This window comes from Mirounga angustirostris, unplaced genomic scaffold (assembly GCF_029215605.1).
Source record: "Mirounga angustirostris isolate CCGP_5_RB_7025 unplaced genomic scaffold, mMirAng1.0.hap1 SCAF_8, whole genome shotgun sequence".
Taxonomy (NCBI): Eukaryota; Metazoa; Chordata; class Mammalia; order Carnivora; family Phocidae; genus Mirounga; species Mirounga angustirostris.
The window spans coordinates 131280586-131297725 of NW_026991716.1; the positions used below are offsets into that span (position 1 = coordinate 131280586).

Here is a 17140-nt window from a genome sequence, read left to right on the forward strand (position 1 = left end):
TTGAGCTGGGTCACAGTCCAGGCTTTCTTGTCATGTGGAATCACAGGCTATGCTTGGTGATTGGTTGGGGTCACTGTCTGAATAAGGTTGAAGGCTGTGTTCTGCAATCAGACAAGGCCATAGGCTGGATTCTATTGCTAAGTGGGTTTGTCATCTGGGCTCCATGGCTAGCTAAGGTTGTAGGCTGGGTTCTGTGGCTGGGCGAGGCTGTAGGTTGAGCTCTGAGCTTGTCCAGGGTCACTATCCAGACTCTCTGATTATGTAGGGCCAGAGGCTATGCTCAGCAGTTGGGTAGGGCTGCTGGCTTGGCCCCTTGCTCGAGCAGGGCTGTTGGATGGTTCCGTGGTTGCTTGGGTTCTCTAGCCAGGCCTCCTGGTGGGAAAGGATGAAGGCTATGCTCAGCTGTTGGAATTGGCTAGGAATTGGCTTCCCTGCCCAGGTCAGATGGTAGAAAGGGCTCCAAGGTCAGTATGGCCCATTGTATGGGGACCAAAATCAGGCAGAACTGCCAAGTGAACTCCCAGGTCAGATAGGGCCAGTGGCTGGGCTCTGCTGATGGGCAGAGATGCAGGCTGGGATCTCTGCTTGGGTGCAGCTGCAAACAGGAATACGATTTGCTGGTAGCGGTAAGCCTCAGCCCCCTTCTCCCTCACTAAATGCTCCCCAGTAATCAAGCATCAGAAGTTCCCTTAGTGGTTCCCATGAGTTGAGACCCAAGTGGGCCTCCTGGGAAGGATGGGGAAGCCGGGGGAGCCAGATACCTATACTGGCCAAGTGGTGCCCTCTTGGTGCAGCTCCGTGCCAGCCAGGAAGGATAATGCAGTCAGAGTGTGACTACACCTCTTACCCTTTTAATGTGGTCCTTCCTGGTCTCTGGGGTCCAGGCTGGTGCTTCATCCTTACCCTTTGGTTTGGGGAGTTTTACAATGGTGCCTTGTCTATAGATGGTTGCTTGTTGGTCTTTCTGGGAGGGGGACTTAAGTCAGAAATAACCTATATGGCCATCTTGATGATGTGATTCCTCCACATACTTTTGGATCTACCCCAGAGCAGATATTCACAGCCAGGGTATAAAAACCAGAACTGTAACTGATGGATTGCTGGAGGCTCAGTACAGACAATTGAGTTAAAAATTCCAGAGGATCCAGTCATTGGAGGGGGCTGCACAATTTTGTGAAATTTACCTCCAGGAGCTCAGCCAGGTTCCCACAGTAAATATCAGAGAAAAGACCCCTTGTACATCTGCTCAAAAGTTTTTGTTAAATAAGCCTGAGGGGGGGTTATAATTATGGGTAAGTACTCTATTACAGATAAAGAGTTTAGTCTCAGCTTTAACCTCCATCAGTAATGGTCCTGAATTGACACATAGGGTCTCTGAATTTATACTTCTTCATTTATAACACAGAGAAATTTGACAAGATGTCCTCTGAAGCCATCTCAAGTCTATGTATATTTCTGCCCAATTAAGTACGTACATTGGCAAGAGAAACATACAGAAACTCCAGGGAGGGGAATAGAAGAAAATGTATTTCTTATGAGTTTAATCTTTTTTTAAATATTTAAGAGAATTTTCCCCTTTGGAGACAGATTACTATTTATCTGTTTTTTACAACATGGATCCCAAATGCTATAATTTTTACAGCATCATGGTTAAACATTTGCCACAAAGGAAACTGTGGTGAATATGATAGGATTGAAATAAAATTTACTAAGCACCCACTTTGTGCTAGGTGCTGTGCTAAGTGTTTTTCACATTAATTTTTATAATAACACTGTGAGCCATGTACTCTGATTATCAGCATTCTATATACACAAGGGTTAAAATAGTTCATTATTCAGGTCATGCAGAAAAGTGGCGAAGCTCAGATTTGAACCCAGGGAGTCCTTACTTTTAACCACTGGTATACAGTTGTTGTTTTTTTCAACTTTAACTTAAAATTGAATTAAAAGGCAGAATGAACAAATATTAATACATTAACAAGTCAAAAATTACTGCTAAGCTTCCCTTTTCACTCCTGATTCTCATTTTCCAGAAGTAACCATTTCCATCTCTTGTAGCTCTGTCTTTGGTTTTAACTTCTGTATTTCTAAGTGGCATGTTTATGTTGCTAGTTCTTGATTTTTAAATTTTAGACATTATCTATGCTTCTACAGTAGACACGGAATAAACTTCTACCTGACTCAATGTGGCTCCAGTTACTGTTTCAGCACATCTTATAGCTGAAGAGATTATGATTGTTTGCATGATTTTGGTCATTTAATATGGTTACTTAATATTTTTTGTATCTAAGCAACAAACTATCTATGGTTATATTTCTTTTCTTATATAACTTTTTGTGTTATATGGAATCAGTAGCTCTCTCCCTCTCTTTAAAACATGACTATTCCTAGCTTCTATCCTTTCTCTATGGAGTTAATAAACTCCTTCCAGTATGGTTAAGGTAATCAAGGTAATCAAGTAATCAGGTAATCTGGTAATCAAGTTCGACTGTCTTATTCCTTGGAGACATCCCTCCCAGAGCACCCAACTCCCTACTCCAATCTGAACAGTGATGCTCCAGGCTGCGGGCAGCTGGTATCTGGGACAGTCCCTCACCATCCATCCTGGGCATTGGCTTCTCTCTCTTGTGTTGAATATTACTTTTCTTCTCATTTTAGTATATGCAATCTATCTTTCATAAGCTTCCTGAGAATGTATGCACTAGGAAGTAAGTATTTTATATATTAAATGGCAGGTATAGTGTCATAAATTATAAATAATCTTCCCAGCTTTTTGATGGCATTGTGTCATTATCTTTTAGCTTTCATCCTTATTTTGGAGAAACCAGACTTTTCCATCTTGGAAACCTTCAAGATCTTCTCTTTGTCTCCCGTGTTCTGTAATTTTATAATGGCTTTGCTTTGTTTTTAATTTTCCTGGGCATTCGTAGGACTTGTGCTCTAGAAGTACAATTGACCCATGAACAAAGTGGGGTTTGGGATCGCCAACCCTGCACACAGTTGAAAATCTACATATAACATTTGACTCCCCCAAAACTTAACTACTAATAGCCAAGTGCTGACCAGAAGAAGCCTTACCAAAAACATAAATAATCCAATAACAAATAATTTGTAGGGTATATGTATTATGTACTCTATTCTTACAATAAAGCAAGCTAGAGAAAAGAAAATAATAAGGAAGGGAAAATAATCTACAGTACTGCATATTTTGTTGCATAAAAAGTCCACAAATAAGTGGACCCACACAGTTCAAACCTATATTGTTCAAGGGTCAACTTTACACATTTTTCAGCTTGTTTTTACATTACGACATTGATAATTTCTTACTCTCTATTTTCTTTATTTTTTGTGGGGGACTTTAATGGAATAACTGAATTGGATTTTAAAACTCTTCCATGAATTCTGGCTGTGATATAAGGCTGGCTAGTGACATGGTGGGAGCTGGGGCAATGGGGTGGGAGTCATACTATCTGGTACAGAGCATTTCTTTTTTTTTTTAATTCTTTTTTTTTTTAACATATAATGTATTATTTGTTTCAGGGGTACAGGTCTGTGATTCACCAGTCTTACACAATTCACAGTGCTCCCCAATGTCCATCACCAAGCCACTCCATCCCTCCCACTCCCCTCCAGTCCAGCAACCCTCAGTGTCTTGTTTCATTTTTCCCTCCCAGAGCATTTCATTTAATCTATTTTTCATATAGTGGCTTCAGTCTCAATGGTACCCTGTAGCCCCAAACCCAAAGTCCCTCTGGGTTTGCCTCCTCCAGAGAGTAAGCCTTGGGTATTCCGCTGGAGTGAATGAGGCAGAGTGGTCTGGCTAGCTTGGATTAGAGGGAATCTGCCAGTCAAACCACTCCTTCTTCAGACTTTCAAGAAATCTTCCATTTTAACGCCCTGCAGATCTACTCTTTCCACTCCTGGAGCCTTCTTGGAATTCTGTGGCATGAATCAGATTTCTATCCTCCATTCTGCAAACACCAGTAACTATTCATCTATCCACTTCTGCCTTCCAAAATTCTGATGGCTGTCTGTCATCTCTATCATCTTCTTTCCTGGTCTCTTTGCCATTGTGGGTTTTGACCTTTTTTCCCCTTTCCTATAATTTTATTGGGGTTTAGAAGTAGGTCAGGCAAATGATAAATTTGCCATACTTAATTAGATACTGTTTTGATTGTCTTACATTTGCCAAATTACAGTACTATTAGGATTTTAACTGTTTTTAAACACTTCTCACTGGTAGACATCATTACCATGTTCTCCAGGAGTATTCAGGGAACTGGAGGCCAACTATAACCCCAACAGCTCAATTATCAGAATTTCAAACATGAGAGAATCCATCACAGGGCTTTAACCTTACAAAAATGGAAAAATGTCCTGCTAACAATTTTTTTTAAAGAAGAAATGCTTTTGAAATAATCCCAATATCTAAAAACTGTATTTTAATATCTATTTGCATTGGTTTAAATAGTTCATAAAATAAAGTAAGTATATAAACTATTTCATAAGATTTCATAAATAGGTCTGTTTATATTTTGTAGTATTTTTAAGTTAAGCAACTTGGCTATCATGGCCTAAATGCAATGGAAGTAACAAAAGTGTGGACAGAATCTTCAAGGATAATCTAAGGGCATGGAGTAGCAATACTTTTTATGGGGGTTTTATGGCATTTACTAGTAACCATTGGAGTCTGCTAAGGTTAGTAAAAATAAGGAAGGGGAATAGGAGGTAAAAAAAAAAAATCCTTTCTGTATGTGTTTTTCATGGTCACCCTTCTTTTGCTTTTTTTCGGTAGTGTATTGTATGCCGGTGTGATGTGCTATCTTTGCTACACAAATGAAGGTAAAATTACAGTGTGTGGTCTGAAGATCATGCAACACTTCTCCCAAAACAAAATGTTTTAGACTCTAAAAACTCTAAGAATACACTGTAATCTTTCTTCAAACACTATATGCAGGGGGAAAAAAGGTCTCTTTTCTACGTATGTAGTAGTGGGCTCATGACCCACAAAGAAATAAATAAAATGTCAGCTCTGTTATAGACACATTACTGAGGCTCAAGCAGCTTAGGATGTCTTCTTGGTGGACCAACGACATTAACCCCATGACAGCATATCTTCTAGACTCAACTCCTTAGTGACATAGGACCTGTTTGCCCCAAAGACCTGCCCTGCCCAAGCCTCCCCTTTCTCAGCAATCTTATGTCTAGCTTCCTCCTGATTTTCCATCTCAATTCACCATCTCACATCTGCTTCTGTATCCTGACCAGGATGTTCAAGAGCCTACTTACTTCCTTTAGTTGTTTTAAGTTTTACCTGCTGCTCCGTGAGCTTCTTCTGTATTTCATCTGAGTCACAGGAATCATAGACTATGGGCTTGGCGAGCTCTGACTCAATGTGAGCCAGCCAAGTCCTCAGGCTGCTCATGTTCTTATCCAGCTGCTGTACGGCAACCAGGGTCTCCTTCAGCTTCTTTACCCTGTGGGCAGAGGAAAGACTTCACTCAAGTTCCCTTGTGGGCAAAAGTGAGCACTGGGTCTAAAGCCAAGTTGCCTAGAGCCAAAGTCCTGCCTAGCTCAGCCACTTCGTAGCTGTGTGATTTGGGGCAATTGTACACCCTTCCTGTGTCTCTGTTTCCTCATCTATAACATAAAAGTAAAGGAAGAGTATCTGGGATTTGAATGCATTGAATAATGCAGGGTCCATGGGAAACATTCAATAAATATCAGCTATGATGATGCTCAACATAGTCATAATGATATAACAGAGACAGAAACCTCATGGTATCATAAAAATTATTTCCACACATTATGTAATTTAGACTCATATGAAGAATACCTGGGAAGAAAAAAAATGTACATTTCCAATGGATTGTCACCAAACAGATTATGAATTCACAGTTCTGATTACTCCAGCCCTGATGGGATGTATTTCAGCATCCTTGTGGCAGAAACTCAGTTAAAAGAAGAAAGCACCCTTAAGATGAACTATCAGTGAGTGATCATATGCATTTCATGCCAGACTACATTAAAGGTAACTAAGGATCCGTTGGATTGCCAATGGCAGAGGGCAGGTACAAGGCTGACCGCCAGCCAGTCTTCACCTGCAAAGCCTAGTTCAGTGCAGTATTTTTTGTTACACAGCATGTTTTTTTAGAAAAAATGTTTTCCCATTCTTTTCAGGAAGGAGTAAAAACCAAATTGCTTAAGATTGCCACTTATCTAACAATCATGTGTGGACATCCTATGTGTCGGATGCTGGGAAGACAAAAATAAATAAAACTTGATTACTTTCCTAACGAAATGTACAGTCTGACTGGAAATCTGGACATGTATACAATAAAATATAATACAGTGTGGTTAAGAACTAAACTAAAGAAATGAACCAAGTCCCTGTCTAATAAAAAGGAGTGAACAATTCTGTCTGGCCACTTCTAGTAATTATTCACTCATCCATTCCCCATTTGCTCATGTCTATGTTCCTTCTACAAACATCTATGATGTTAGGTAGACATAGCACTAGGAGACAGAAATACAGTGAGGAGTGAAGTTTCATCCCTGTCACTAAGGAGCTTAGACTTTGCTGAAAGAGGGGAAATGAAGAAGTAACATTAGAGCTGCATCTTGAAAGGTGGATACAAGCCAAGCTAAACATTTCTGGCCTAGAAAACAGAGAAGAAAAGCAGAGATTTTTGAAGGCACCGTGTCATAATGTCAGGGGGCCTAGGGGTGGGGAGGGTGGGGAAGAGAATCAGAAAAGAGTTGCGGTTGTGCTGAGGCGAGACGGATGGACAGGCTGGAGTTAGATTATATAGGTTCTGCAGTGACATGACGATGGCGTTGTGTGCAGTTTAAAGATAAATAGGAACTTTGCCAAGATGTGTCAGCCAAGGAATGATAGGATCAGGTCTGATTTTGAGTAAGTCTGAAGTGAGGTTCATGTGGAAGTCCATTCAGGTATAAGAATACCTATATTTGAATAACATTTTCTGTTCATAAAGACACTCTTAGGTGCATTTACCTTATACTGTTTTGAAAAAAAAATGTGTGTTTAAAAAATTACGTTCATACTCCACAATATATTCTATTAATAGGAAACCGAAAACATGTGTTGCTCTTTGTTTATCATGACTCATAATTCCATTCAAGGTGAGACTTCTCTAATTAGCTTTGTAAGTACATATCGTACCCTGCCCCCAGGGCAGTTCAAGGTGTTGGCCTTGAACAATAATTCCAAGAACACTTAAATACAACCTACTCGCATTTTCCTCATATGTAAGACAAAACTCACTTGAGGATCAGTCAGTGAATAGTTTTAGAACGGCTATGGGGTGCAAAGCTGTGGGTGCACATTTTATCAATGACCATGGCATGGGCTTGGAATTTGATGTGGCCCTGGCCCTCCTGCTTTAGTGGCCCAGGCTGAAAGGACAGTCTACCATTAATAAGCACACGGGAATAGGACTACAGAATAGTTCATTGCACTGAGATGTCTGTCCTGGTTTTACCTCTGTAAAAAAGTCCTTTTGGGAACCTCTCCCACTTGACCAGCTTCCTATCTTCAGATCTGGTAGGATCTGAATGCTGCTGACGCTTTGGGATGGGGTTTTATAGCAACCTCATAATATCATCAGGGTTTGGTGTGGAGTGAGAGATTGGCAGAATACTTCATTCAGTGCTTGCTTTCTTCCTGCTTTCCCTTATTTTAACTCCCTAGTATTATTTATGCACAGGTTCCTCTGCCCATGTTAAATTCCTTGGGAAACTGGAACTGTGAATTTCTACTTTTGGTTTTCCCCTTCCCCTGCAGTGTGACCCTCAGCACTTGGCACAAAGTTGGGCACGACTTAAATGCCTGATAAACATAAATAATTAGTATTCTAAATAAAATACTTTTATTTAGTAAGGATACTTTATTTAATTTAGTTGATATTAAATGTATACTTAAATTTTTCCCCTAAGTCCAACATTTGCAAATGGTCTGTCAAGTACTAAAATTTATTCATTTTCTTGGTCCAAAATTCAGTTACAAAAATGATCAATCAGAGGGGGAGACGAACTATGAGAGACGATGGATCCTGAAAAACAAACTGAGGGTTCTAGAGGGGAGGGGGGTGGGAGGAAGGGTTAGCCTGGTGATGGGTAATAAAGAGGGCACGTTCTGCATGGAGCACTGGGTGTTATGCACAAACAATGAATCATGGAACACTGCATCAAAAACTAATGATGTAACGTATGGTGATTAACATAACAATAAAAATAAAAAAATGATCAAAAGAGCTAAGGCACAAAAGAATGTGAGTAAACACTGTTCCACTAGATATTGTCTACACTAGTCAAATAATTTACAAGATTAGTAATCTTGTATAATATTGAATGGGTTTCAATAGCCAGCAGTGAGTGTGTAGTATGTCAAGGGCATCGTGACATGGAAATGCTTGTTCATATAGTCCACTAGGGACAAGTTCCTCTTTCAAATGAATGTGTAAACCTCAGTAAAGTCAATGGGGGTGAACATTTAAAGTGGTTTTCCTTTCTCATTTTTTAAAACATGTATTTGAGTACAAATAGCAAAATGCATTGTGTGTGCGTGTGTTGGGGGGGAGCAGATGTGAGCTGAGGGGAAATGGGTAGTAAAGCCCCAGACATCTTCCTTGAACTTATGAAAGTTGATATTTGCAGGACAGAGAGCATTCCCTTTTTTTTTTCTTTTTTAAGAGAAATGTCCCATATTTTTTCCATTATTTCTTTAAAGGAAATCCTTGGGTAAAGTGTCACAATGTTTTTATTTATCTATCATTTTAAGAAGTTCGAGCAACATTCTTTTTGGTAGCATCCAGGATTATAATTCAAAATGGATGTTTGCAGATGTCACAAGTCTGGGTAAGTTTAGCAAATCTTGTGCATCTGTAAGTTCCTGTAGCTGATGGGTCTTCTCACAGTTCAGTGTGCCTCATGGGACTTCACCTTCCTGAGAAGGAGTCTACTACTAAATCCAGCTGCATGAATAGCTATATATACACAAAAACACTGCATGTATATATTTATCGCTACTTTTCCTTCAAACTAATTTAGTAAATCCATAAACCAAAACAAAAAAAATCACATTCTAAATATAATAGAACCAAAAGTACCATTAGTAAATCCTATTCACCAGTAGGAATTTATTTGGGGGAATGTTCTGGTACAAGAATAATATTTTTAAAAATGAAGTTAAAATTCCTAATATAATGTTGTTCTCACTAAAAAAAAAAACCATGAAATAAACATTTGCATAATCCACAAAATTACTATTTTAGGCATAAATTTTTACATTTTGCACATGTTTTAAAACCTTTATGCTAGTCAGTAACCAAAATGTACTGACAAACCTAAACAGAAACAACTTTTTCTCATACACAAAACCCTCCAGGCCCCCGCTCTATGGGCAGATTTTTATTTAATAAAGGGAAAGCTTTCCGCTACAAAGCTGCGAACTGGCTAAGGCTGAATTTCAGTTTCATCAGGAGCCCATCCTTTAAATAGCAGATGATGGACAAACTGGATCTTCTTACTGGGTCTCTTTCCTGTGTCTCAGGCTCTCTACTGTAGCATTCCCCTTGTATGACACATACAGTCCAGGGACAACTGGAATACCAAGCCATAACCAAGTCCATCAACCTTTCCCTCCAGCTCCACATGCCCAGTAGGGGGACAAGAAAACCAACCGACAAAGAACTCTTGGGAGTCCATGGCCAACGAGCTCCTAACACCAAATCATCTCTACTAACACTGGCAAAAACAATCACAGATTAAAGATCCAGCATCTATCCTATGAAGCCCATGTAACATGAAAGCTATGCACAATGGAAGAAACTCAAGGAGATGCCTGCCTTGTGACATCGCAGTTACATTCTGGGAGATCTGCATCCATACAGCCGTCCTCTGCCATCCTCAGGGCACACAGATCTTCTGCCACCACCATGAAGCTTCCAACTTGCAAGTTAGGTCTGCAGAGCAAAAGGCTAAATCCTGCGTGGAGATGAAAGTTTCCCCTTGTCTGCGTATGGAAGTATGAAAATGCTCACTCTAAACAAATGTTGGTAGGTCTCTGCCTGATAATATGACACTGAGCAGTGACAAGTGGTCATGTTTCTAAATAAAACCTACATTCATTAACATGTGCCAAGCCTGATCTCCTGGAATGTAGGCCACGAGTGTAAGAAGGGGAAAAGGCTCAGTGTAATCTGCAAGGAGGGGGAGGCTTTCTAAAGAAAGAAGGGTATAAAAAATAAGGCTGGCTGCAGACACTGACGCTCTGGAAGGACGGGCAACTCTTCTTGTGGGCTGTTTGTTGAGTTGAAAAGGATTTTTGAAAAAAGATAAATCACCCAAGTGCAAACAAAACCTCCACAAGTACAGCAAGTTGTGGTAGCAAAAAAGAGCAACTTTTTTTTCCTTCTGGTTGAAATGCCAGCTGAATGGTGTAAGTAGGAGTTTTAGGGGTTGTTTGGGAAGATGGGATGGAAAAGATATTCTGTAGAAAAGTGGTTGGTCTTCACTTTTGAAAAGACTATTTAAACAAGAAAAGTAATTGAAGAAATATTATTCTTCCCTTCCATATTCAAAACCTTTTGTCCTTTTAAAAATAATGATGCAAAGTGACAAAAGTAACATGTTCATTTTAAGATAATATAATAAGGTATCTGTTCATTTGCTTGGTGGGATTCAGATAACTTTCTTTTGTGAATTTCAAGAGTTTCAAATTTTCTGTACTGAATCTATGTTAATTTCACAATTCAAGCTTTTAAAGAAAATAAGCTCTCAAATTATTAATTACTGGTAATTTAATAAAATGTGACGAATGCTGGCTGCTTTAAATCCTTTTTGGATCAAGGTATTCATACACACAAATAGGTTACAAACAAACAAACAAACAAATAAATAATGAACGTTTGCTAAATTCTTTTTAAAAGCCCTATATGATGAGCTGCAAAATAAAACAAAGCATTTGGGTCTGGTTGTGTGAGAAAATTGCTTTTAAGACAGAAACATATTTTCTTTTTAAAAGCAACAATTTTATTTTATGTAAGAAATATACTCCAGAAAACTTAGTTATAAATAAAATTATTTTTCAAATCCTGCTATTTTAAAGATACCCTATTGTGAATTCTTTATAAAATAATCACTTCTCTAATGTATTATTTTTAACAATCAGGAAGATACGCATATAAGCTTTAGTTAAAGGAATATATTGGTCATGATTCCATAACAGTAGGTAAATTTATTTTTTCTTGATTATGACTAACACTTCTGAAAACCCGAGATCTTTGAAACCTTGTACTGCCATTATTTTCCTAGTTCAATTCCTTTTTACTTTATTTAGTTTTCCTCATGGGTTCAAATTTTTTTCACATGCTCATTATCATTAGGACAATATATTTACTGCAGCAAATTAAACATAAAGCAAGTTACTGTAAGGTCAAAAAATGGTAGCAATATCAATGTCCATCACTAGGGAAGATACTGGATAAATCATGTAAATTAAAACTATGGAATACTCTGTAGCTCCCTAAAAGAACAAGATTTCCATATGTGGCATTTTATGGTTATACATGGTCCTTCCTCCTGCATTGTCTCTTTGGAGCTATGGCAGTTATTTTAATGACTATTTTGAAAATGAGGACGCTAGGGCTCAGAAAGGTTATGCAGTCAGCCCTAGGTCACACAGCCTGAACACGATGGACTAAACTCAGGACTCTTGATTTGTTCTGTGCTGTTTCTGTGCTTGCTGAATTGCATCAGTACATTCCTGATCCTGGCCAGAGTTTTCCAAATTGACCCCCATGAGGTAATGCCAGCCATAAACTCCAAGAATCAAGTTTTCTTCTTGCTCTAGCGTGGGTGGAACCCCTGTTAGACTGAAACGCCGTCTAAGGGCAGCTGCCCCAACTTCACAAAGCCTCCCTTGAGCTGCACATGCGATTTATCTATACAGCCTCGAAGCTCCCTCTGGGCTGAGAACTGTCATGTGCTGAGTGCTCTGCTAAGTGGTTCACGGGTACTATCTCACTTAGTCCTCCTAACAACTTTTTACACTTGTGGTAACTGAGGTATTGAGAAGGTAAGGAACTTGCCTAACATCACAGTGTGGGTAAAGCAGCGCAACGTGATGATTCAGGCAGGTGAGGCCTTAAGCGCATGCTTGGCTTTATTCTTGTCTGTACGTGCGGCACTTTGCATCCTATGTCTTAGATTGGAGAAATGCAATGAATACTGGAGTGACCATTATGTGCAAAGAGCTATGCTGGGTGCAACGAACACTGGAGTGACCATTATGTGCAAAGAGCTATGCTGGGTTCCGGCTTCACTACGGATATGCTTACAGTGTAAGCAGAGAGATGAAATTGTAAACAACTAATCACACAAGATACTTATTACGGCAGAGGGAAATTCTATGAAGGAGAGGGCAGAAAGCCTGCTGAGAAGGTAAGAAGAATCTCACCTAATCCAAAGAAAAGGAAGAACATGAAGAGCAATTAGGAGCGGGCCAGGCTGGATAGGGGCAGGAAAGTGAGCAGGCAGGTGTGATGGAAGGAGGAAGAGCTGAGGTGAGTCGTGTGTATACTTGCTCTGTACCTTACTCGGTTAGGCACCATTTTCTCTTTCATCTTTTACATTCTCTAGGTCTGGGGTCAGCAAACTATGGCTGGCCACCTGTTTTGATAATAAAATGTTATTGGAACCCAGCTGCAGTTTTCTGTTTCCTTACTGATAGATCTATGGCTGCTTTTGCAATATGGCAGAGGGGTTTCAGCAGGGACCATGTGGCCCACAAAGCTGAAAATATTAACTAGAGAGTCTTGTGCAAAAAGTTTGCCAATCTCTGCCCTGTAGCAACATCCATAGTACTTCATACACAGGAGACATTCAGTAATTTTTTTTTTAAATTATATGTTTTTACTCTACTTCTATATGGTGTTTAAGGGAATTATAATAAATACACAGTTGAAAAGCAAGCAGCCACAAAGGACCACATATTGTATGATTCCATGTATATGTCCAGAATAGGTAAATCTGGGCTGGCCTGGGGCCAGTGGAAGGAGAGAGGGTGGAGGGGAAAAAGATGACTAAGGCTTTTATTTGGGGGTGATGACAATGTTTTAAAATTGATTGTGGTGATGGATACACAGGTCTGTCAATATGCTAAAAATTACTAAATTGTATACTTGTAATAGATGAGTTGCATGGTATGTGAATTATACCTCAATAAAGCTGTTACTGAAAAAAAAGTCCCAAATAACTAAAATGTACTTTTGTTTTGGTGATGGGGATTTAGGTTTGGTAGAGGGAAGAGGAATATTCTTATGTTAGAGAGTACAGTTAATTAAAAAAAACAAAACAAAACACATCATTACGACAGAGCACACAACTTGAGTGTGACCTTCCTAGATACCCAAATGGGAAATGTTCAATAAAACACTGTCTGTTATAAAAAGCACTGAATGGGGCTCCTGGGTGGCTCAGTTGGTTAAGCATCTGCCTTTGGCTCAGGTCATGATCCTGGGGTCCTGGGATCGAGTGCCAGATTGGGCTTTCTGCTGGGCTTCCCCCTCTCCCTCTGCCTGCAGCTCCCCCTGCTTGTGCTCTCTCTCTCTGTCAAATAAATAAAATCTTAAAAAAAAAAAAAAAAGCATTGAACAACTAATGCTAAATGACAGAGTTCCTGTTACCCTCTAAAAAAACTCTAAAAAGCTCTAAAAAAACTACTATGTGGGGGTTTTTCATAGGGTTCACAGACAAAATGAGAGCCAGAATCCTAGCAGACAGTTCTATAGAAATTAAAGTACACCAATGACTGTTTCTTATGTTGACTCTTAAGGAAAAGCCAAGGGCTCAGACATGCTTTGGCCAATTGTCTTGGGCAGTATTGACCAACAGAACTTTCTGGGATGAAGAAAATGTTCTGTATCCGCAGTGCTCAATAGAGTAGCTATTATCCTCATATGGTTATTAAGCCTGGAAATGTGACTAGCAAAACTGACTGTAATTAAAATTAAACTGTAATTTAATTGCATCCCATTTCAGTTAATTTAAATAGCCACAGGTAGCTAATGACTACTATATTAAACTGAGCAGGTCTAGAAAGTATGGACAGGATACTAGAGCATTATCCAATGAGACCTAATAATAACTAAGCAAATTTTGTTGCCCTAAAAAGCTGACAATTCTTAGTGACAATTTAAAAAGTCAATGCAAAACACATTTATTTTGTACTCAGAATGGTCTAAGCTAATCCACTAGTGATAGGAAGTTGGCTCAAAGTTATGCATTCTATTTGTATGCAATAGGTTTATTATCAGTAAATCTTCTTTCTTTCTTTTCTTTTTCCTGTTTCTGTTAGCTGGGAAACTGTTCACCCGAAGATATGATCTTCAAAAATAACCTCTCCATTCCCACAAGAGCACCAAAACAACACAGAAATATCAAAAGGCACAACTAAGTTGTGTTCTGCCTTAATAAATCAGTGTGACAAAAAGTTGGAAGAGGGAAGAGTGGTGAATGGGACTGACCCATAGAAACTTGATATTTGAGCTGGCAGCTCAGAGTTGAATATGGGTGTGGGGGACTGTCATCTAGTGTGTGTACTCTCAAAGTTCTGATAAACAAGGGAATGGAAAATAAATGTGATGGCTGAGTGTCATTTAGGAGGGGCTTCAAAGAGACTATGAATCCAGTGTGGCATTAAGCTCTAGAACAAATAAATGGTCAACATGTCATCTAGTATACTTTGGAATGAGGCAATGAGAAACAGACAACACATCTATAAAAATCTACATCTGTGTATGATGAGACTCTACTAAAGTAGAAACATATGAGTGTTTTAGTGACTGTAGTGCAAAGTATGCATATCCAAAAATATTTAATTGATTCAAACTTTACGAATGTGTCTTTGGAAAATTAAACAACATCTAGAAAATCCTGACTTGAACAACAGAAAAGTTATAAATAAACATGACTTCAAGGAGAAAGCACCTAACTCATTTGATGAAACGTTGGCTAATGTGGGCATACACTTAAGCTAGCTTCTTATGAATAAACTATATTAAACTCAATTTAAAACATCTTTGACACAGTGTATCCCCCATATTCCATACCACTGAGCCACTAAAGATTAGAAAAAAAAACATTAACTAGTTTAGTTGGATTACATGGCAATGCAAGCCAAACCATGAGTCATAATTTAACCAAAAAAAAAAAAATCCAAGGATGTTTACCAATTGGGCGGCTTCCCTAAGAAGGGTATTTATAGCACAAAGAGCTTCAATTTATCCTTCTGAAATAAGATTCGGTTATCACAGACTGAGAAGTGAGGCTAAACATAGCAGTGGGGTTCTAAAACCTACATATGCGGGAATACTTGGAGTAGTTGAGCTGAACCATACGTTACCATCGCTTTGTAGTACATTTACCCGGGCATTTAGCTTCACACTTTACTTGATTTCTTTGCATGTCTAGATGCCCACCATGAACTCCTCAAGGAAAGGGGCCTCTTTGTAGCCACAAAATATCTCAGAGCTTCTGTGAGCACTTTACAAAGGACTGGGAAATTAGATTGTTGAAATAATTACAGAACCTAATTTTCTTTTAACTGCATTCTTTAGAATAGGGATGAGGAGGTCATAAACTTGGCAGACAGGAGAATGTAGTGCTCCAGAGCATGGGTTTTAGAGTCACAGAGTGCAGGCTCTGCCACTCAGCATGTGTGTAACCATGGGCAAGCCTGAGCTTCAGCCTCTGCATCTGGAAAATGGGTATAATAATAATGCCCACCTCAAAGGGTGTTGTGAACAACACAGGTGAAGATGCATATGAAGCCTGTGGCATGGTCACTGGCACAAACCAAGGGTTCAATAAATGTCAGCTATCACAGTGCCTTTGCTAAACATTTAAAAAATTGGTAGACATTTATTGCATTTTTTGTTTCATTATTGCTAAATAAATTATAATCTCATCTTCTTCCTAAATCAGCTCCTCTTTGAAACTCCCTTAGAGAAAACAGAATATGCTAGACATTATCAAAATCAACACATGGAACTGCCATGAGCATATGCAATTTTTGTGGGCACATGCTATTCAAAGGGCACTATTTCACGTCCACGTTTGTGCAGCACAGCTAAGGGAAAGAACTCAGATTTTAAAAAGTATATTGTCAGTTAGCTCCAAATGGCTGTGAATCAGAAGCATTTGTAACATTCTAACTCTCCTAACTGCCACACAAAAGAATGTCCATTCAGTTATTCAAGTATTCATTCATTCACTCACTCAAATATTTATTGAGCCCCAAACTGCATTCAGGCACTGTTCTTGGTGCTCATGATATATGGTAGATAGAACACCCAATGACACCTGCCCTTGTGGAGCCTACATTCCAACATGAAGCCAAGTTCACCTAAAATAAAGCATTTACTTCGTCATTCCCTTTATATAAAATAACATAGTGTCTCATTCATTATATCAGACTTTTATATTACTAATAAAGACCCTTATATATTTTTATATACTTTTTTCTCTCTTTACTTTTGTCTCTTTTCTTCAACCTGCCCTTCTGCAACAGAAACTGAATATAATATCCCTCTCAAATACAAGGCAGATACTTATAGTTATTAAAGCTAAAAACAAAATTGCAATAATGCAGCAGATTATTTTTACAACTATGCTGAGTGGCAATAATTAGCTTTATTCCCACACTCCGCTAGCCAGAAATATAGTAAGAATGTGATTTTATATATATACTTTTTTTTTTTTTTTTTGCTACTGCAGACAAAAATGCCCTACATGGATACTAGTCAGCAGTTTTACTTCCTTCCTCATAGAAGGCTGAATACCCATGAAGCCCTGAAACAAAGAATTCTCTTTTGGGAATAGGTTTTGTTTGAATATGACTTTCTCTCTTTCAGCTAAATGCAAACACCACTGGATTTATTAAATAAGAAGGAGCTTTCAAAGTTAATGAAAGTGACATTTATGAGAAAAGCATAAACTAAAATGATGGGATAAAGAACATAGAGAAAGATTCATTGGATTGTCTTTAGCTGCAATGGAAGGTGGAGCCAAAGCTTTAAAATTCTGCACACGTGTCCTATTGAACAGGATCCTTTTT

The 17140-nt window shown here is 38.8% G+C and overlaps 1 protein-coding gene and 1 long non-coding RNA gene across 5 annotated transcripts in view; one reads left to right on the forward strand and one right to left on the reverse strand.

Moving 5' to 3' along the window:
• SYNE1 (spectrin repeat containing nuclear envelope protein 1) overlaps positions 1-17140 on the reverse strand; it is a 444246-nt gene that overhangs the window by 37446 nt on the left and 389660 nt on the right. For 3 of the 4 annotated variants that reach the window (XM_045865766.2, XM_064598231.1, XM_064598230.1), the window contains one exon: positions 5315-5477. In XM_045865766.2, the coding sequence (XP_045721722.2) occupies positions 5315-5477 (163 nt within the window). Of the gene's footprint in view, positions 1-5314; positions 5478-9869; positions 10063-17140 lie in introns of those variants that run through there. The other variant, XM_045865765.3, reaches the window with a different exon arrangement.
• On the forward strand, positions 12502-14515 carry LOC123836747 (uncharacterized). Its single transcript, XR_006789049.1, has 2 exons — positions 12502-12587; positions 14381-14515. It is a non-coding gene; the product is annotated as an uncharacterized LOC123836747 (long non-coding RNA).